A 21,229-nucleotide genomic window follows, 5' to 3' on the forward strand; every position below is an offset into this window, starting at 1 on the left:
ACCTGAGCCGCACTGGGCCCGAGCAGGAAGGGCCCAAGGATGCCCTCCCCTGGGGTGCACAGTGTCCCTGCAGGCCAGGAATCTGCTCCACGGCCCCACGCCACGGCGGCCCCTCCCCTCCTGAGGGGCTGGGCTGGACCTGAGACCAGGGAGGGCTTCCTGAGGAGGCAGCTCCTGAATCGTCTTGAAGAATAGGAGCTCACGGGTAGATGGGGGATGGAGGGGCTTTCCAGGCCGAGCGGCATTCAGGAAGCCGAGGTACCCGACCCTAAGAACTAGGTTTAGGGCAGAGAAGGGGGCCACAGCAAGGGAGGACACGTGCCGGGCCAGTCGGGACCCAGAATGCCCCAGCCCCGAGGATGGTGGGCTGCAAAGGACGTGGGGAAGGGAGGTGTGCAGAGAAGCTGTTGGGGGTCAGGGACCAGTGTAGGGACAGGAACTGGGGTCATCCAGCCCCAGCCTGCCCGGTAGTGGCTCCCTGGCTCTGCTGAGGTTCGGGGGCTTTATCTGGGCTCGGCAGCAAGGTGCGCAGCAACTGACTGGTGATGCCTGCTGTGGCTGCCAGGGCAGAGGGGGCTGGCAGCTTGTATATCCTGCCCACCCGGCACCCCTGTTCAGCCTCCTGCCCCCTGCAGACCTGCCCACCCTGCATTCGCAGCACAGGGGCTGTGCCCTTCACGCTTCCTCTGCCTGCCTAGGCCCCGGCCCAGCCGGGGAGCTGAGGGGTCCTGCATGGAGCTTCCTTCCCTGGTCACCCCTGTACCCCACCATCCAGCCGGAGGGAGGGCCTGTTGGCCGCCAGGAACCAGGCCTGCCTGTCCCACTGCCCCACATTCCCGCTGAGCTGGGCCAGAGGTGGGGGCCGTTCTGGGAGCGGGGCTCAGGGTCTCCCTCCTCCACCCATAGGTTCCCTCATCCAGGTGCCCATGTCCGAAAAGGGCAAGATCACCAGGGGCCGCCTGGGGTCCCTGTCCCTGAAGAAAGAAGGGGAGCGGCAGTGTTTCCTCTTCTCCAAGCACCTGATCATCTGCACCAGGGGCTCTGGTGGGAAGCTCCACCTGACCAAGGTGAGGGCCCAGGCAGGGCTGCCAGGCAGTCCAGGGGCACCACGGGCCCAGCTGACCCGGCCACGGGCCCAGGGCTGTGTGAGGGCCTCAGAGCCACGTGAGTGCCCCCTCGCCCTGGCTTACTCCTGACTGGCTGGAGGGGCAACCCGGCCCCTGTCTGGGTTCCTACCTGAGAATCTACTGGGTGCGGGAAGGTGAGCGAGGAGGTGGCACCCGCAGCTGGTGCCGGGCCTGGGGAGGGGCAGGAAGGCTGAGGGCAGCACACGGAGCCAGCGTCTCATCCGAACCCAAAAGGAGATGGGACAGCCCCTCCCAGGGCCTCCCAGGCACCATGGGCTCCCCTTGCCCAGCCCTACGGGAGGCCCACGCTCAGATAACCAGCCCACCCCTGAAGCGCAGGGAGTGCGCCTGTCTCCTGCCCCTTCGCAGACCCTGGGGCCGGGCTCCTGCTGTCTGCTCGGGGGTGTGGCCTTTATTCCCCTGAAGACGCCCTCCAGGGTCCACCCAGGTGCCAGCTGCAGAGCCTGCACCCCAGGCAAAATGCATGCTCCCCACACGGCACTCTGCGTGGCCTGCCGCCCTGAGGTTTAGAGGGGGTGGAAAAGCCCCCACCCCTCTACACCTCACTCCTCATCAGCAATGGGAACAGACAGCTGCCCTCCTTGGAGCGTGGAGCACTGGCACCCCAGCACAAGTCCGTCCCCATGGAATCCTGACGTGGCAGGCTTCAAATCCACCCAGAAGGGGCCCTTCATTGAGCCAGAGCTCAGGGCCCCCCGGGTGCCCAGCCCGGCGCCTCCTGCAGAGCTCAGAGACCAAGCGCAGCTCTGGGGGACACGCTGCTTACATGGACACGCTGGCAGATTGGTCGGCAGCACAGGGAGAACTTAACTGACCAGCACCCATGACTCCAGTTTCAACCACGTTACGTACCAAAGAAGCTTTCATTATTTATTAGCTGTGGAGCGGCCTCTGCGACCATCCCTGCCCCCACAGGTCGGGGTGGAGACCAGAGGGCAGTTTCCTGGTCTGAAGGGCATCTTAATGTTTAGTCTTTCACTTCGGTTCGGGGAGCTGTTTGCATTTTTAACGTCTCTGAGGGTACTGGGGAGGGTGCATCATCGGGGCGCAGCTCGAATCCTGGCACTGCCCCCTGGCTGAGCCACCAGCCAGTTACCTGCAAACAGTGGTGCCGTTTGGGCGGTGTGGTGAGGGAGAGGTGAGCCAGTGGGCGCTGAGTGCATGGCCCCTGCCTGGTCCCCGGGGGTGCTCGGGGGACACAGTCATTGCTGCTCCTGGTCATACAGTAACGGCCCTCGCACAAGATCGCTGCTCCAAACGCTTCACATCTAACTGCTGGAACAACCCGTTTCATCCGTTAAGGAAACTGGCTCTTCTTGAAGCCAGCAAGTGGTAAAGCGAGGATCTGAACACAGGTCCCGGAGTCTCCGCTCTTAAACCATAAGCCAAAACCCAACTGCTTCTCTTGAGGTCCACCTGGAAACGGAATGCCCAAGTCCCTTCTGAAAGCAGAATGCTGCACACGCACAAGATTTAAAGCTACCCCAGGAATGTTTGTGGCATACAGGGGGGAAATGTTAGAGCTGACGGAGCTTCACGATTGTCGAGCGCAGTGACATCCCCAGGCAGGTCAAGGCTCGGCAAGGCCACCCAAGAGCCGAGCACAGGGCAGAGCCCAGGACGGGGGGCCCCTGATGCACTCCCCAGCCCTGCTCTGCCTCCAGGTGGCATCCTGGGCTGCAGACACTTTCATAGACAGACTGGCTGCCGGGCCAGGCCTCTGTCACCGTCTGTTACTGTATTTCTTACCTGTTGCTGGGTAGTGAGTGGCCACTTAAAACAAGCACTCGGTGTCTCATTGTCTCTGTGGGTCAGAGAATCGGGTGACTTCACTGCTTGCTGGACATGGTCGGGGTCTCAGGAGGCGCAGTCAGTGTGGCTGCTCGGTTGCTCATCTGCAGTGACTAGGACCACAGGACCCTCTTCCAGGGTGGCCCCTCACCCGGCTGTTGGCTGGAGGCCTCAGTACCTACCCAGCCCCGTCCTAATGGGGCAGTTGGCTTCCTCCAGAGCAAGTGATCTGAGAGACTAGAGAATCAGGGGCCACTGTCCCCAGGGGTGCACCCCATTCCTTCTGCCTTACTCTCAGTGGGAAGTGAGCCCCTCAGTCAGCCCGCACGCAGGAGGCAGGGGAGTAGGCTTCACCGTTTGAAGGGAGGGGCATCAAGAATCCATGGACATGTCTCACGACCACCCCAGCTGGGGCCACTCTTGTCATCACAGCATCAGGGGATCTCACACCCTCTCATACCCCAGGAGGAGGCATTTTTCCAGATATTCCTAGTACTGAAAGCCAGTAACTGGCCATGGGCTGGGCTCAGGTCCCCACCCGTCCAGTGACCGTGGGTGAGACACGTAACTCTCAGATTTCATTTCTTCATCTGTGCAGCCAGGGCAATACCTGGGGCGTGTCTGTGAGATTGGTCCTTTTCCCACTGGCGACCTGAGGGCTTTGGGCTAGAATAGGTGATGGCAAAATTCTGCAGGTTCGTGGCTGTGAGGCGATGCCTTGGAGCTGTTGAAGGGGCCAGGCAGGCCAGGCTCCCGCCCCTCCACCCCTGGCCCAAGCTTGACCCTCACTGGGGGAAGGCTTCTCTGAGACAATCTCATTTGATCCGCTTCATTGGGCTTCTTACAGGAAGATTAAGTCCTTCAACTTAAAAGCCATATGCGCACCTGGAATATAACATACACATATGTGTCTGTATACGTGTTGCTCCCTTTAATCCCGTCCCATGCCGATGCTCTGGGGCTCCTAAAATGGCATGCCTGCCCCCTGCTTTTTCCAGAATGGAGTCATCTCACTCATTGACTGCACCTTGTTGGAGGACCCTGAAAGCACAGAAGAGGAAGGTAGGTGGACATGGCATGGGTGCATGTGTGTTCACACAGGTGCTCACATGGGTGCACACACACAGGTGCACACAGGTGCTCACACAGATGCACACACAGGAGAACACAGGTGTTCACACAAGTGAACACACAGGTGCACACACACACACATCCCCCAAAAGGTTGGGCCCAGGCATGGCTTTTGTTGGGGGATGTGGGGGTGCTGAGTGGGGTGGCCACTCTCCTGGACCGGGAAAGGCCAGGCCTGGGTCTTTGGAGAAGGAGCCCCCTGGCCCAGCAGGTATTAGCCTCACTCTGCCTTCCTCCTTCTAAGCTGCCTGGGTCTCTGGACTTGTGGTGCCATTAGGTTTGGGGGTCACAACATACCCCAAATGAGCACCCCTTGTTTACATACCCAAGCAGCCAAGGAGCAAGCACCCATCTCTGACCTCCAGTGGAGAAGAATGGATGTGTGGGGACACATGGGCCACCAGCAGAGGGAGTGCAGGGAGCTGTCCTCTGCAGGTGGTTAGAGTGGCAGGAGGGAAGGCAATTTGGGGAAAGGCGCGGGAATGGGGCCTCGATCAGCCAGTGGGGTAGATGGGGGGGCAGCCTTGGTGCTTGGAAGCCTCTGGGGAGGTGTTCTTGGGGGTCCCCTCCCCAGGCATCAGGACTGGGGCATGGGGTCAGCACTTTAGGTTAGGCTGCAGGGTCACAAGTGTCCCTTGGTTGTGCCAAATTGGTCCTTGTCTCCCTGTTTACTGGCACCCCTGCCCAGCTCTGACGCCCTCCCCTGGGGGTGCGCCTTAGCCTGGACGCATCTGAACCACAGATCCAGTCTCAGCAGAGCCTGGGTAGACAGCAGGGGCAGGAGGGGTTGCCAGGGGCCGGGGACCTGTCCACGCACACACAACCACACAGATGTCCCCTCGTGGCCTTCCTTCACGGCCTCAGCTGCTCTGTGGGAAAGCCTGGATGTGGGCGGGACTGTCAGCCCCAAAGCCCTTTCCCTTGCATGGGGGGAGCGGAGACATGGCTACACACGCCCCCGACTCAACACACAGACATGCTGCCTCTCGGCCAGCATCGCCCCACCCTGAGTCACATGGAGTGGCTCTTCTGTGCCCAGCAAGGAATCACAAATCCTCGGGCTCAGGACTGGGAGGGGTGGGGGCTCAGAGACATCACATCCCCCTGCTGCTTGCCCAGGACAGGTCTGCAGCCCAGAGCGGAGGGGTGCCACCCCCGGGTCACGCAGCCAGTGAGCAGCAACACCAACCCCTCCACCTCCCTGTCCTGTTTGGGGCACCCCATTCCTGTGAGAGCATTCAGAGGGATCCCAAAACTGACCGTAGTCTTTCCAAGGAAACAGCTTCCAAGAGTTTGAGGAACTTCTTGAGTTAAGAACAGTAATAGAAATATCTAGTATTTGCCTCGGCTTTGGGGGGCTGTGAACTGAGCCAGACGTCCAGCCGGGTCTGTGCCCATCTCCAGTGTGACATTCCGGTGGCCCGGTGCCACCAGGGGTAGCAGGAGGGGCCAGCCCACTATGCGGCCCATTCCCATCCTGGCTCTGCTGCTGTCCTACTGGGGTCTTGACGTTCTCACTGGGCGTAAGGAGGGCAGAAGGCCGGTCCCATGACCTCTGGGGACACCCCACCTCTGTGTAGGGATTCCACACTTTAGGGAGAAACGGGCAAGCGGCCTGACGCCGTACCAGTGCAGTGGCTCCCCCGTGGGTGAGGCGAGGTGTTGTTAAAAGGTCTTCCGACTCAGAAGGGCCCACCCTCACTCTGCCAACTCCCCGTTCTGCTACCGGAAGCCAAAGGGTCCAGCCAAGACACGGACCGCTTGGACTTTAAGATCGGAGTGGAGCCGAAGGATTCCCCGCCCTTCACAGTGATCCTTGTGGCCTCGTCCAGACAGGAGAAGGCGGCGTGGACCAGCGACATCAGCCAGGTGAGCAGCTCCACCCAGCCCTTCGCGCCTGAGCTGGTCCAGGGCGTGGGGATGGCTGCGGGGTTCTGATGCAAAGACAGTATCCTGAGTGACAGCCCACCCGAGGCAGAGTCCCCAGGGCACCTGCTCAGTGGCCGGGGACCCTTGCATGTGGATCACCTGCTGCAGTGATGCTTTAAAACGCTGGGGTCCCGAGCTTCCCCGGCCCCCTGTGGCACACGACCTGCAGATGTTTTGGGGCCTGAACCGGCCTTTCAGCACTTGCCCCAGGCTGTCGGTGTGCACCCAGTCTGCACACTGCTACCCAAGCAGGCAGGCACAGCTGAGCTGGGACAAGGAGAGCACACGTCTACCAGGCCCAGTGCCGACTGTGCAGAGGAGGCCCAGCCTCCGTCTTTGCACAGGGCCGATCACCCCACGGGGTGTGTGGCAGAAAACAGACTTCCTGGGGACCCAGGGCTGGGCACCTGTGGGGCCAGGCCAGAAACCTGAGTGGGAGGCTGTCAGCAGCTCCAGGCTTCGGGACAGGCCCCTCCCTGGGCCAGCGAGTGCCCCCCATGGGGGCTGGAGTCTGCGCCACACTCACAGGTGCCCCCCCCAACCCCAGCCCTCCTTTTATGCACCTCTCTGGGCAACCTGACTGCACGTAATCCCTCCCTCTAACCTACCTGCCCACCGTGCCACCCTGGAAGAGCAGGGCAGGGATGTTGGCAGAATGTACCTTACTATGTGTCCTCAAAACACCCAGTGTGCCCAGAGAAAACAGAAAGCAGGAAAACCCCTCTCGTGCCCCCATTGGCTCAGGGCCGTTCACTGGGCTCTGCCCTGCTGAAGCCAGCAGGGGCCAGGGGCCCCAGCCCCTTCCCCAGGCCCTCGGATGCCTCCAGGAGGCTCCAGTCCATGGCGTTAGGGGGCTGCTGATAGATCCGGAGCTAAAGAGGATCTGAGAGTGGCAGGTGGGAGAAGCTGGGGCGGGGCCGGGCCTTGACAAGGACACTTGGTTGGGGTTCCCACCACCCATCGCGCCAGCCTCTCTGCACGTCTGAGTGACTGGCCCCCACACGCACCCTCAAAACCAGGAGATTCTGGGATGAGCGCCCACAGAGGCCCCCAGTGCCACACCAGGAAGAAACCCTCTCTGGGCAGAAGTGTGCAGGCTTGGGCGGGGGACAGTGATGTGTCTTTTTGTTTGGGTGGGTACTTTTGATTCAAAGCGAAGTTTGGATTGTGAGTATTTTTGTAGGCTGAGCAAAGGTTTGGTCTTCTGTTCCCCTGGTGCTGGCAGCCCTGCCTCCCCCGGGCGGGATTTTTAATGGGAAGGACAGTCCACAGCAGCAGTGTGGGCACCACGGTGCACAGAGAACAGCGGGCGCAGGGCGTGGAGGGCTGCCGGGCTGGCTTCCTGGGAGCAAGACCCAGGCCACTGTGGGTCTGATCCTGCCCTGGCACTTGCCCTCAGAGGTCAGCAACAGGGTGGCCAGGGCCAGAAGCTTCTGTTTGGCAAACAACCCAGTGAGATAAAAGAGTCATTATCCCCATTTGAAGACAAGGAAACTGAGGTTCAGGAGGCCAGGTAAACCCCGAGAGGTCACTGATCTGGGACTTGACTTCTGACCCAAGTCTGAGGGATGCCCTGTGCTGACCCTGCCCTTGACCCCGAGGACCTGTGTCAGGCGGGGGCACGTGAACCCCTCAGGATGAAGAGCTCCTGCTGGCCTGGGTCCCAGGACAGAGACCAAGGCTGACCCTGGGGTCCCCTCTCTTTTTCCAGTGTGTGGACAACATCCGGTGCAATGGGCTCATGATGAACGCGTTCGAGGAGAACTCCAAGGTCACTGTGCCCCAGATGATCAAGTGAGTGCCCGCCGCCCGCCTCGGGTGCCGCCTCGCAGAGCAGCAGCCCGCCTGAGCCTGCAGGGGCACTGGGCCTGGCCGCGCTGTTCCGGGGACGCTGGTGCTCCTTGCCGGGTGTCCGGGGTGTCAGTTCTCTCGTGTGTCTGGGGTTGATGAGTATTTGGATGGTGGCTCTGGGCTTCTATTGCTGCTTGTTTTTAAAATACAGATTTTTATTAGGCTGTTAAAAACATGAGGAATGAACCCATGCACTCCTTTATTTAATAACTATTTTTCTTTTCCTAATTACAAAACGAAAACTCTTGGAGAACATGGGCTCCAGGGCCCCTGTGTTTGAGCAGCCCCGGGGGCGAGGGGTCTGGCTCCGAGCAGACGGACACAGCTCCCAGGGCCCTTGGCAGCGCGGGCGGCCTGCCTGCCCCCACTCCTCCAGCCCGGGCAGCCCTTCGCTCCCGGACCTCCGTCTGAGCCCCTGAATCCCGAGCCTGCAGATGCCCACCTGGCACACACAGGACCCGCTGCCTGCTGGCCGTGCTGCCGCTGTCTGGGGCAACATCTGGGTAACCTAGGCCTCTGCGACTAGGGGCGTGCTCTTCGGCCAGGTGTGTGACGCTCCCCGCCAGTCACCGTGATGAGGCCAGCATGACGAAGCAGGCCTTTGGTGACCCTGCCGCGTGCCGGAGGGGGAGCTACCCTGGGCAGTTCATGCACACTAGGCCTTTGAAGCCCCCGCCCGTGACCCCACTGGTGTGCAGCCACAGGAGGCGTCCGAGCCACAGGCCACAGCCCCACCCCCAGTGCCGCCTCTGTGGTGACTGGACAAGTCGCTTAACGCCTCTGAGCTTGGGTCTGCCGCTTGTCAGTGGGAGATGCTGACACATCCTGTCTCCTGGGTTCGATTTCCTGTTTCGGAGCCGGCGCTTGTTTGCGAGGCCTCGGGTGACCTGTGCACAGGAATTCACTTAGTCCACCTCAGTGAAGCCCGCGGACTTTGCACACCTGTGGCACGCGTGGGGCCCACATTGCCCGTCAGACTGGACGGGTTTGAGCGAGAGCCTGTTCTTCTGATCCTGTCCCCCAGAACACACACGGGCCTTGAGGCAGCCTACCAAATGCATAAGAAACAATCAGATAAAATACACTCATCGCGTATAAGGATTGAGGGTAAACGGAAAGTAGGAAAGGGAATAAAGGGGAGGCCCCGACGAGGCTGACCCCCCCACCCTGCACGAGCTCAGCGTGAGCACAAGATGCGAGTCCATGCCTCCCAGCAGGCAGAACGCAGAGGAAAACACAATCATAAAGAGTCACAGTCCAGAAAAAGAAAAACCGCCGCTGCACTGGAGACGACTTCCAAACCCCACTGGAAGCCCACCTCCCGCGCTTTGACTCCAGAGGGTGCCATGCGGTGCACCGGCCCTTAGTCCCACTGTTCCCCCCTCGCCACAGGCCTCGAGCTCACACACGGCTGGGAGACAGGCCCATGGAAGGTCAGCCCCAGCTCAGCCCACAGCTGACTGCGCCCAGCACCTGTCCTCACATCTCAGCAGCCTGTAAGGAGCGGGACTTGATGCCTCCAGACCCAACTTGGAAGATCCCAGAAGATGGCTCTGGCTTGGGGCGCTTTCCCACCCCATGCAGAGATCGCCTTGGCCTGGGGTGCAGGACGCCTGCCCAACCCCAGGGGGTTCGCTTTTAGTCAGATACCTGACGTCCAAAGACTGACCCTAATGCCAGACCACAGACCACAACCGTAGTTACAGGTTTCTGTTAAAAAACTGGAGGGCAAGTAACACTCTCTCCAGGGAGTTTTGTGCTCCCGCCTCCCCACCTCCGGGCCCTGGGCTAACACAGGGCACCACAGTCTCCCGTTCCTGGTGGGTGGATGGCCCTCGGCCGCCTGTCACTGGGGGTACAGCCCTCCCAGAGTCTCACTCCTCCCCCAACAGCCCTGCTCACTTCCCTCCCAAAACCCAAGGCACTTGGTGTCCAAGGGCAGCAGATGCCCTAACGGTGGCTAAAGCTTCAGCTGGTTTCCAAATTTCTCTTCGTTTTTGGCCCCTGAGAATTTCCCTCCTATCTTTTTCACCCCTACTTATTTTTTTATTGAGGCACAATTCATACCATAGAAACACCATTTGAAAGTGTGCAATTCAGTGGATTTCAGTATATTCATCTTATCGTATCATCACTTTCTAATTGCAGGATGTTTCCATCCCCCCGAAAAGATGCCCTGTATATATTAGCATCAGTTCCAGTTCCCCCACCCCCGTCCCCTGGCACCCTACCTTCTGTGCCTCTGGGTGGGCTGTTCAGGACAGTTTACACGAATGACATCATACCATCTGTGGGCTTCTGTCTCTGGCTGCTTCCTCTTGGCATGATTTCAAGTCGTTCCGTGTCACAACACATATCAGCGCTTCGTTCCTTTTTCTAGCTGGTGATACTCCGCTGTAGGGACAGACCTTACGTTCCTGTCCTTTTATCATGTGATGGGTATCTGAGTTGTTTCTACTTTCGGGTGATTATAAATAATGCTGCTGTGAACACTTGTGCCCACGCTTCTGTGTAAACAGATTTCCCTTATATCTTATGAATCTGGCAACATGGTATTAAGTTTGTTATACTTTATCTGGTGTTTCTTGGAATTTTTTAATGTCAGATTTTTAGGATGGAAATTGCAGCCCATTCTCCCTCAAGGTCATCCTTCCAGAGCTTTCCTTGCACCCAGAATAAGCCAGCCAGACCTTTAGCTGTCTGTCCGGCCCTTGGCTGTTGGAGCGCCGGGGGGGCAGTGGTGGGCCAGCCCTCCGCATGCCCACCACCTGGTCAGGCAGACAGCCACGGGCCCAGACAACTCGAGACCAGTTGTCCTGGTCCTTCCTCCCCCAGGTCCGACACCTCCTTGTACTGCGATGACGTGGACATCCGCTTCAGCAAGACCATGAACTCCTGCAAAGTGCTGCAGATCCGGTATGCCAGCGTGGGGCGGCTGCTGGAGCGGCTGACCGACTTGCGCTTCCTGAGCATTGACTTCCTCAACACCTTCCTGCACTCCTATCGCGTCTTTGCCACGGCCGCCGTTGTCCTGGACAAGCTCATCGCCATCTACAGGAAGCCCATCAGCGCTATCCCCGCCAGGTGGGCCCCTCCCGCCAGCCTGCCCCAGCCGGGCCTTGGGGGGGGGGCGGCTGTGACCTGAGCAGGGGGGCGTGGGTCACCCCTGGCCAAGCCTGCCCTCTACATGGAGGTGGGAGGCCTGGCCTGCCCGGGGCTGCTGCTCAGTCCCAGCATGCTCCACCTCTGCCCGCCTGCCCCTGGGGTAGAGTTTGGGGGCACGCGTGCGCTCAGCTCTTAGCACCCCTCCTTGAAGCAGACCCGCCCCTCTCCCAAGGACAGTGCTTCGGGGCCCTCACCACTTAAGAAGCAAAGGTGGAGAGGAAGAAAGGGAAGGAGGGGCACAGAGGGAGGGGTTCTCATCCCTTCCCTGCTTAGACCACGTGCCGCTCCCAAGAGGCAAGGGAGCCCCCCCGTTGGGCACACTTGGGGCAGCTTGGCATGTGGCGCAGGCCACCTTGGCATTGACTTCAAGGCCGCCTTCCCGTCCCTGTTGGCCAGCTCAGGCCCGTCCCTGGGCCAGCTGGGACGCAGAGAGGCCGAGAGGTCTGCGGCTGAGAGGGGACCTGAACCCAGGGCCAGGCTTGTGGAGTACCGGCAACCGGCCCGTCGGAGGGACAGGAGGGGTGGGAGTCCCCTGCGGTCAGTCCCTCCGGCCTCCTCACGGGTCTGTCCCAGCCAGTGTCCAGTCACCCTTCCCCAGCTCTGGCCACGCATTGAGGAGCTGCCCTGGGTTCCACCGGGGAGAATTCTGGCAGGGCAGCCCCCTGGCAGGGCCAGTGTTGGACCGCCAAGGCCCGAGGCCAGCCCGGGGCCAGAACTGCAAAGCCCACAGGGCTCACTGACGGCGGATCCCAGTCCGACACACAGGCACCCAGAATCGTAGCTGAACAGAAACCTTCATCCCATCTCACCAAGCGGTTCCCAGGTGAAGGTGGTACCAAGCAGGGCACCTGCCTGCCTGCATCCCAATTTGAGATGCAGACAGTAGTTTGCAATCCTGGGTCAGCAGAGCCTGAAGGGCCTGCCCAGGGCTGCCAGCAGGAGGCAAAGCAGGAATGGACGTGGATCCAGGAGGGATCTGCCAGAAATGGAGGGGCTGCAGCCCTTTCCTTTCCTGCCTGGCGCTATTCTGGCTGCCAATCCTGAGCCTCAAGAGCCTCTGAGAGCTGCCCTCCACCCCACCCCGCAGGGCATGGGGCCAGAGCCTCAGCTTGAGGGCTGTGTGGGGTGAGCTCCTGAATTACACCAACTCCCCAGGGCCACCGGGAGGCCACACTGGCCCCAAATGCAAGCCCAAGATGTGAGGAGGGGCCAGGCGGCCCCAAACATCCCTCCTCCCACCCCGCCTTTGCTGCCAGAGCAGGCCCACTGGGGGTGACGATGTGCCTGCCATCCTCCAGCCCCCACCCTGCCCACCAACACTCGCGGTGCGCCTGCTCGGGCCTCTTCAGGGCAGGGCCTCACGCTGCCCTGGATCCCTGAGCCTCATGCGGCTTCCCAAGGGCCCTGGCAGAGCAGGAGAAACCACCCCATCCTGGAGGGGTTCACACCTGAAACCAGCCAAGGTCATTCCCAGCACCAGTGGGCAGAGCCCCGTGGTGGGAAGAGGCAGGTTCCCACCCAGCAGCCGGCCCTGCCCTGACCTTCTCAGAGCCTGTTTCCTGCCTGTGATGAGATAAGGAGCCTCCCGGGGCAACGGTGAAGCAGGACCCAGGCAGGCGCATGCCGTGCACACGAGCAGCAATTTGTCCTGTCGCCTGTTCCAGCCCAGCCCTGTCCTCTGGTGGGGGACATGGCCAGCGTTGCTGGGAAACCCCACTGTTAGCCTCCTGCCCCCAGTTGTGCCTGAGGCAGGCCAAGTGCCCCGGTGGGGTACAAGGACTCAGGGTTCAGAGTGGGGAGGCCTCAGATGAAGCAGTTGCACCTCCAGCTGTGGCTTCCCAGTCGTGAGCACCCCCAGAACCTGCTTGGGCTGGAGGTCAGCGCGGGAAGGGACACCAGCTCCGGGGTAGGCAGGAGAGGTTTAGCAGAGGCTGCAGGTCAGAAGGACCCTTAGCACTTCATCAGCGTCTGCAGCTGCCCAGAAGGAGCTTCAGACAGCCCTGCGGTGCCACAAGAGACCCCGCCCCCTGCCCAAGCCCTCAGAACAGGACACCTGCGCTGGCAGATGCCTGGCCCAGGCCATCCACTCGTACACGCCCTGCGTCCCGGCCTCCCTCAGACAGGCCTGCTCAGGGGTCAGGCTGTGTCGGGGTACCCATGGCTGCCACGTCCCCACCAGAGACAGGGAAACCCCATCCTGGGCCGGGGCCAAGCTTCCCTGGCACTGACATGCCCCCCCTGCCCTCGCTGCAGGTCCCTCGAGCTCTTGTTTGCCAGTGGTCAGAACAACAAGCTTCTGTACGGCGACACCCCCAAGTCCCCGCGCGCCACCCGCAAGTTCTCCTCGCCACCGCCCCTGTCCATCACCAAGACGTCGTCCCCCAGCCGCCGGCGGAAGCTGTCCCTGAACATCCCCATCATCACGGGCGGCAAGGCGCTGGACCTGGCCACCCTCAGCTGCGGCTCCAACGGCTACACCCCCACGTTCCCGGCCATGTCGCCCTTCAGCAAGGCCGCGCTGGACACCAGCAAGCTCTACGTGTCCAGCAGCTTTGCCAGCAAGATTCCAGACGAGGGCGAGATGGCCCCCGAGAAGCCCGAAGACCCCTCGGCCATCGGCAAACAGGGTGAGTAGATATGGGCAGCCGGGACCCCCTCGCAGAGCCCCTGACCGCTCTGGGAGATGCTGCCCAGAACTCTGGCCGGTTCTGTCCTTGTTCCGGTGAGGACACGTCCTGGGTGCCACCAGCATGGGTCTGAGTCAGCACACGTGCTCACAAGTGTGCTTCTCAGAAACCCCAGGTCCGGCACATTGTCAAGTCAGACAAGACAGTTCTGAGAAACCATCTCCTGCCAGCCTCCCACCGAGCCCTGAACCTGTCTGCGTGGGTGAGGGTGGGGGTGGGCAGCGTGTGGACCCTTCGTAAGGGAAGACCTGAACCTCCCTTGGGTTCACAGAAAGGTCAAGGGTCATTCTACTGCCTTTCCAGTCGGGGACACTGAGGCCCAAAGATGTGAAGAGTTTCTGACCAAGATCTCACAGTGCCAGAGCTGGGCTTTTAATATAATTCCTCAGTGTTCCCCGGATGGGTAAACTGTTAGGTCTCTTAAGCTTAGGGAGATTGTAATTTGTGGCCCAAACCAGGATGCTGTCACAGTGCCAGGACGTGGGGCAGCAGGTGTGAGGCAGGACTTCCTGGGCCAACGGCAGGTGGTCTCCCAGCTAAGCTGCTTCTCACACACCAAGTGAAAGCGGGGGAGCCGGGCCATAGGATCACCGTGCAGGCAGCCCCCGGGCACATGTTTGAAGTGCAGGCTCTCAGCCTCCCAGACCTCCGTGCCAGGGTCTGCATTCTAGCAAGACCCCCGGGGTGCCCACTGACGTTTGGGAAGCCAGGCGGGAAAAGGCATTTGGAGATGTGTGGTGCCCGTCTGCGCCAGGAGTCCAGGTCCCACGCAACCAGCCACTAACCTTCCTTCAACAGGTAAATGCAACGCTTGCAGCCTCGCTTCAGTCAATTAGGACCTGAACTTAAAATCAGTGACGACTGGAGACCCGTAAACGGTTCCCTTCTCCCCACAGGCTCGGAAGTCTCGGTGAGGGAGGAGTCGGACGACGAGGCTACCCGCAGCGACGACGGCGACGCCGAGACGCCCCCGACCTGGTCTCCGACGACGCCCAAGGCGCTCAAAAGCAAAAATTCCTCAGGTGCGGTTCGCAGATCCCAACCCAGACGGTTCCCAGCGGACGTGAGAGTCAGGCTGGGAGGGGCGGGTGGGCGTGGCCCTGTCGGAGGCCCCCAGGGCAGGAGCTCCTCCCGCCTCCCGGGACCCTGCTCTGCAGCCCCGACTCCAGACCAGCCTGCGCGGCTGCAGGGCACACGCAGGGAGACCAGGCTGGGACCGTGGTTCCTGGGCTCCTGCCACATGCCAGGCCCTTCAGTTCTGATGGCCTCATAGAGCGGCCGGGTGACTCCCAGCTTCCAATACGGGGCAGGACGCCAAGAGGGTGATGGTCCCACTCGAGGCTCAGACGCGCCATCCCGAAGGGTCCCGGGGAGCCATAAAGCTCCGCCCGGTTAGGCACCTCCCACACTGGGGGCTCTGGGACGCCTCCCCCACAGAGCAGCCCCTCCTGCTTTGAGCCCCGTTCTGGAGCCCCTGCTCCCACAGACAGACTGGGCCTGGGTCCCCAGCTTCCCAGAACCTGGGCCCTGGAGGAGACCTGGTGAGTGGCAGGGTCACCCAGCTGTGCACAGAAGCTGCCCAGACACCACAGGCAGGCTGGCTCCTGACCTGTGAGCGCAGAACGCACGGAGAGCCCAGCTTGGCCTGGCACTTTTAGAACGAACCTCATGCCTCAGAGGGTATGTATGTGCTTGCAGTCCAGAGACTTAGGAGATGAGGCTGAAGGTTTCTGGAGTCAGATGCGACTCTTCCTACTAAAAAAGTAACGGTTCCTTGGTGCTGGTACCCTGTGGCGCATGTAAGGCTTGCCCTCCATCCAGTCTCCTCAAGCGTCATGTCCTGCTGACGTAGGTATTAGCAGCCCCCTAATGTGGAGATGGCTGAGACTCAGAGAGGTCCAGTGGCTCACCCGAGGCCACACAGCTAGTCAGGGGCCGATGACTTTGGGTGTGCCTCCCTCTACCCCACTGGCCAGAGAGCCTGTCGGTGTGAATGGTGGAGGTCAGGCATCGCACAGGTTAGCCGTTCATTCCAATGAACAGGCTCTGGAGCAGCGCGGGGGGCAAGGGGTGGCCGGACACTTCACTCAGAAGCAGAGGGCGGCCACCGGGGGCCTTGGCCACGTCCGGCCAGCCCTGGGTGCAGAAGCCCCGGGCTTTCTAATCCCCCATGGGCTGGGCGGGGAAGCTGAGGCTGGTCCCTGCCCCTCCACAGAGTTCCCGCTCTTTTCCTACAACAACGGGGTCGTCATGACCTCCTGTCGTGAACTGGACAGCAATCGCAATGCCCTGTCGGCAGCCTCCGCCTTCGCCATAGCAACTGCAGGAGCCAACGAGGGCACCCCGAACAAGGAGAAGTACCGGAGGATGTCCTTGGCCAGCGCAGGTTTGGGGTGGGGACAGGGCTCCCCACTCACGGGCCCTGGGGTCGGCCGGCCACAGCAGCCACAACCCCAGATCTCGACCCCCATCGGTGTCTGCCACTCACTACTCTGGGCCTCGGCTGACACTGGCCCTTCTCCCCGGAGGCCCCTTCCGCCCACCTATCCCCTCAGCTGCTGGGCAGACATGCTCCGGTAAAGCCCACTGCCCCTGGGAACCTCTGTCCCCCTCTTCCGCCCCCCATGTCCAGGGCAGAGGCTGGGTTGGGGGCTGGGGGTCCTGTCTGGAGAGCTGCCAGAATCTTCCAGCAGCTTCTGAAAACGCAGAGGCCTAGTGGAGGTGGGTGTTTGTGGACTGTGTCCATGCGAAGCCACAACATCCCACCTGGCTCATTAGAACCCAGGCTGGCCGTCCAACATTTCCTCACCCCCACCGGCAGCCCTCCCCATGGCTAACGCGAGAGGCAGCCCCAGCACCGGGCCTGGGGTTCACATCCAGACGAGAGCCAGGCTCGTTTCTTGTCCTCACAGACCCTCTCTCCCCTCTGCCCTGTGCCACCAGGGTTTCCCACTGACCAGAGGAACGGAGACAAGGAGTTTGTGATCCGCAGGGCTGCCACCAACCGTGTGCTGAACGTGCTCCGCCACTGGGTCTCCAAGCACTCTCAGGTGGGTGCACAGTGTGCTATGCCACAGGGTCTCCGGGCACTCTCAGTGGGTGCACAACATGCTATGCCACAGGGTCTCTGGGCACTCTCAGTGGGTGCGCAGCCTCTGGGCGGGCTGCTGGGGACCTGTAGGTCCCGCCCCAGGACCAGCAGAGGGCCAAGGGAGCAGGGCAGGCATCAGCCGGGCACTGGCAGGAGGGGCCCAGGTGTGCCACCCCGTGTTCTCAGAAGGACCTGCTTGGAACCCCCGGGAGGGGTCAGGACTTGCAAGGGGGCGGGCGCTGTATCTCTCCACCTCGGTGCGCAGGAGGGGTGTGGGAAGGTCTGTCCTGCCAGGGTCCCGGCCTAGGGGTGCAGCCCGCTGAGGGGTAGTCCCTGGCCTCGCCCGGTGCCTTTACACAAGGTCTCCAGGCCCCCTGGTGTCCGGCCCAGCCAGTGAGAGGGCAGGGAGGCAGGGCAGCCTCCGCGGGCCGACTCAGGGGCGACAGCCTCCTCTGCTGGCCTCAGCCGGGACCAGATGCACACCTCCTCCCCGCAGGACTTTGAGACCAACGAGGAGCTCAAATGCAAAGTGATCGGCTTCCTGGAGGAGGTTATGCATGACCCAGAGCTCCTGACCCAGGAGAGGAAGGCGGCAGCCAACATCGTCAGGTGGGGGCAGCCCTCGGACGCCCACTGGAGCCAGGCCCTACCCTCTGCCCACACACAGGAAGGGGCCCCTCCCAGGAAGGCAGACAGCCTGGGCAGGAGCCTGGAGTGCCTGGGGGCTGCGCACCCCCTTCCGCAGCCAGGCTCCACTGTCCTGCCCCTGCGCCCTGCGTCAGACCTTGACCACCGGGAGGCAAGAGCCCCGCCTGCTTCTCTGCCCACATGCACAGCTGCAGACACCAATCTAGTCCAGGCTGCCCTGTGTGTGGCCACTGGCCAGCTATGGCTGTAAATCTTAATTAAAATAAAGTTAAATAAGGTTCAAATTCAGTTCCTCCGCCACACGAGTGGCCACATGTTGGACAGCCTGGAGAACATTCCGGTGATCAAGGTGCAGCCTATGGGACCAGGACCGCGCTGGTAGCCTGTTTGTGGCTTCTGGGAAATGCCTGCTGAACCACACGGGTCAGTTTGGCCCCAAGTCTGTCCTTCCCCCGCCCAGCCGCCTCTCCTGGTGGAGGTGGGGTCAGCAGCCTTCCACTGAGCTGGCTCAGCCGGCGCCTGGCCGTGCGGCCCTGGACGGGCCTTCCCAGAGCCTCGCTGCCCTCCCTGGACCAGGGGAGCACCCGCTCCAGGGGCCGCGCTGAGCCAGGGCAGACATGCTGTGGCTTCCGTGGGTTGCTTGGCAGTGCTGCACTCGGGCCCCTGCCCACCTGAGGCCCTCATCCGCTGACCGGTCTGCCCCTCCCAGCCCTGCCTGCAGCTGGGCCCGGGGGCAGGCCTCTCCTCCCTCCCTGCCCCGCGCCCCATCTCTGGCCCAGACTTTCCCGTTTCCTTCCCCCAACCAAGGTCTGTAGCCTGCCTCCAACCAGACCCCCCACTGTGCTTCCCGAGACCCCTGCCCAGCCCCATGGTTCCCCCAGGCTCCAAATACTAGATCCTTGTGATGCCTCATCTTCAGTACCCAGCCCTGCTCACACGTATGCACGCACATTTGCACACATATGCACAGTGCACTGGCACACTCACACGTGCATGTGCACTCATGCATACGCATACACATGTGCACACATGCACATAGGCACACAGGTGCACATGCAAACCATCAGCCCCTAGCCCCCCTGACAACCTGGCCTTGTTCCACTCCCCCAGCATTCTCGGTCGCCGGCACAATGAGGGAGGGTCCACCCTGCCCACTCACAGTGACCACGACCCCCACACACCTATCCGCTCCCTTGCCTCCTCTCACCACGCCTTCCACAGCCCTGCCGCTGCACCTCGGGCCTCCATGCTGCTGCCTGGCACCCTCCTCTCCCTCCACCCAGCTTCCCAGCACCCCTACCCACTAGTCCTCCAGCCCCGGAGTCCTTCCCCTCCATGCCATCCTTGTGCATGGAGGAGCCCTGTGCCGGCACCCACCCGAGGCTCCCAGTCACGTGGGGCAGGGCCAGGCACATAGACAGCTGGTCCAGCACAGGTGGACCTGGGCAGAGACCGCAGAGGGGTTCACCTGCCGGGAGGCCAGGGGCTGAATCCTGAAGGCCCGCACGAGGAAGAGGCCGTGCAGGGAGGGGCAGGCTCCCGGCAAAGGGCCAGTAGGGGTGGGGCCCCGAGGGCGTGTGCCCAAGGCTGCCCGGGACTCATCCTGTCTTGTCCCTCAGGACTCTGACGCAGGAGGACCCAGGAGACAGCCAGGTCACACTGGAGGAGATCGCGCACATGGTGAGCCGGGCCTGCCCGCCTGCTTGCTGGCCGTGCCCGTCCCCCCGGGGCTCCCAGGTGCCCCGCTTTTATCAGCCCTGGCTGAGCTGGTCACGCCTGTCCTGGTTCCCTAGAGCTGCTGTAACCAAGTCCACAGACTGAGCTAAAATGACAGAAACATATCCTCTCCTTGTTTGGGAGGCCGGAGTCTGTCTCAAGAGCCCCGCCCCCCCAGACACTCTTGGGGGGCTCCCTGTGCGTCTCGTCCAGCTTCTGGTGGCCACTGGCGCTCCTTGGCTCATGGCGACGAATCTCCGTGTCTACCTCCATTGTCACACGGCGCCTCCCCCCATGTGCTTGTGTCCCTGTATATAAACTTCCCTTTTTCAGGAAGACACCTGTCATGGGGGTTCAGGTCTCCCTGATGCCCTCACCTTAATCTGTGTATGTGTACAGAGACTCTATTTCCAAATAAGGCCACATCCACAGCTGCAGGGTCAGGATGCCAGCGGTCTGTTCTGGAGGAGGACATCTGGCCCAAACACTACCACCTCCCTTCTCTGCCACCCCCTTGGCCCCCTGCTCTTCCCGTGCTCACCCTGCCTCTGGGAGGAGGGCAGGGGTCAGGCCCCTGGCTGATGGGGGCCCTGTGCTGGGCCCTTAAACACACGGGGGCCTCTTAGCAACGGCGGCACTTTTCTATCTCCCCATCCTTCAGGCCAGGCGGGCGGGGCCGGGAGGCAGCGGTCCCCCAAGGCCGTGGTCAGTGGCAGGGCTTTGCCCACACTCACGCCTGGTTCACTCCCCTGCCTCACCCCCAGGGGGAAGGACCCAGGGGCTGTGCTACCCCCCCCAGGAGTGGGCGCTCCACACAGCGCAGGGGAACGGGAGTCGGTGTCCCAGGGCCTAGCCGGGCCACTGTGCTTCACAGGCTGGTGGTGCACCCAGAAAGCCACCACAGGCCACCCCAGAGCCCCGGGCCTGCCCTCAGCAGACCAGCTAACCTCCCCACAGGCGGAGACGGCAGGGCCCTCGGCCCGGTGGAGATGGCGCGGCCCTCTGTGCATGCTGGCTCACTCGCCGACAGGCTGAGGGGCCTCCAGTCTGTTCGGAGTAGCCAGTGTGAGGACTTCACACCCGGGTTCAGGACCCGCTGTCCCCTTCTCCCCCCTTCTCCCCCCTGACTCCTGGAACTGGCTCCTCCGGCCCTGGGGGTGGGCAAGGTCCCAGGGAGCAACTAGCTCCCTGCCACCACCAGGACCCGCACATGCCCAGGATGGGAAAACCCGGGCAGGGCACTTAGGGGCCGGGACGTGGGCAGCCCTGAGAGAGTGGCTCCTGGTGCCTCCCTGCAGGGGTGCAGACAGCTCTCTGCCCCCTTCCTGGGAGGGCCAGTGGGAGTGTCTAGCCCTCCAGAGCACGAGGGCCCTTGTTCCTTCCTGAACAGCCTGAGGCCTCCCAGAACCACGCTCCCCAAGCCGCCCCCGGCCTCGGGGCTCGTGCCCAGAGCCAAGAGCCTGTGGGGACATCTGATCCGGGGAGCCCCCAGCAACCTCTCCAGGGAGCAGAGGGTCTTTCCCAAGCCCCGTGGAAGTTGTCCGCTGGCCTCTGCTTCCAGGGCCACACCAGGAGGGCGCAGAGGGCTGCCCGCTCCCCTGTGCCCAGCACACCTCCCCAGGCCAGGCCTCTCAGCCTCTCAGTGGGCTACCAGGCCATCGCCCAGCTCCCCCCACCCAGGCCCCACCCAGCCCCACCCAGCCCCACCCAGCCCCACCCTAGGCTGGGACAGAAACTGGCCCTTGGGCGCTAGGAGTTCAGCCATCTAGGCCCTCAGGAATGGTTGTCGCAGCCACCTGCCTGCACCTGCTTCCAGAGCTGCAGCCTCCTTCTGCCGGGTCCTCACTCTGGACAGACCTGCTGCCCTGTCCCTGGAGGGGTGTGTCCCCTTCCCATGGGGTCCTGCATGTGAGCTGACAGGTCATTCCCAGCCTGGGGCGGCTCACGGAATACAAGGACACATGTGCACACTCAGGCAGACACGTGTGCAGACGTGTGCACACTCAGACACACGTACAGAGACATGCATGCACAATGCACACTCAAGCAGACATGTGCAGACACATGCACAC

General features: G+C 62.0%; 1 protein-coding gene across 7 annotated transcripts in view; it reads left to right on the plus strand.

Annotated features, from left to right (window-relative positions):
* The window catches only part of RASGRF1 (Ras protein specific guanine nucleotide releasing factor 1), a 123,907-nt gene that overhangs the window by 84,044 nt on the left and 18,634 nt on the right, over positions 1-21,229 (plus strand). For all 7 annotated transcript variants that reach the window (XM_057494882.1, XM_057494883.1, XM_057494884.1 and 4 more), the window contains 11 exons: positions 907-1,067; positions 3,938-4,001; positions 5,803-5,939; positions 7,711-7,793; positions 10,686-10,934; positions 13,269-13,642; positions 14,599-14,724; positions 15,918-16,088; positions 16,646-16,752; positions 17,290-17,402; positions 19,061-19,121. In XM_057494882.1, the coding sequence (XP_057350865.1) occupies positions 907-1,067; positions 3,938-4,001; positions 5,803-5,939; positions 7,711-7,793; positions 10,686-10,934; positions 13,269-13,642; positions 14,599-14,724; positions 15,918-16,088; positions 16,646-16,752; positions 17,290-17,402; positions 19,061-19,121 (1,646 nt within the window). The remainder of the gene's footprint in view (positions 1-906; positions 1,068-3,937; positions 4,002-5,802; positions 5,940-7,710; positions 7,794-10,685; positions 10,935-13,268; positions 13,643-14,598; positions 14,725-15,917; positions 16,089-16,645; positions 16,753-17,289; positions 17,403-19,060; positions 19,122-21,229) is intronic.

The sequence above is a fragment of the Manis pentadactyla genome, chromosome 18, assembly GCF_030020395.1.
Source record: "Manis pentadactyla isolate mManPen7 chromosome 18, mManPen7.hap1, whole genome shotgun sequence".
NCBI lineage: Eukaryota > Metazoa > Chordata > Mammalia > Pholidota > Manidae > Manis > Manis pentadactyla.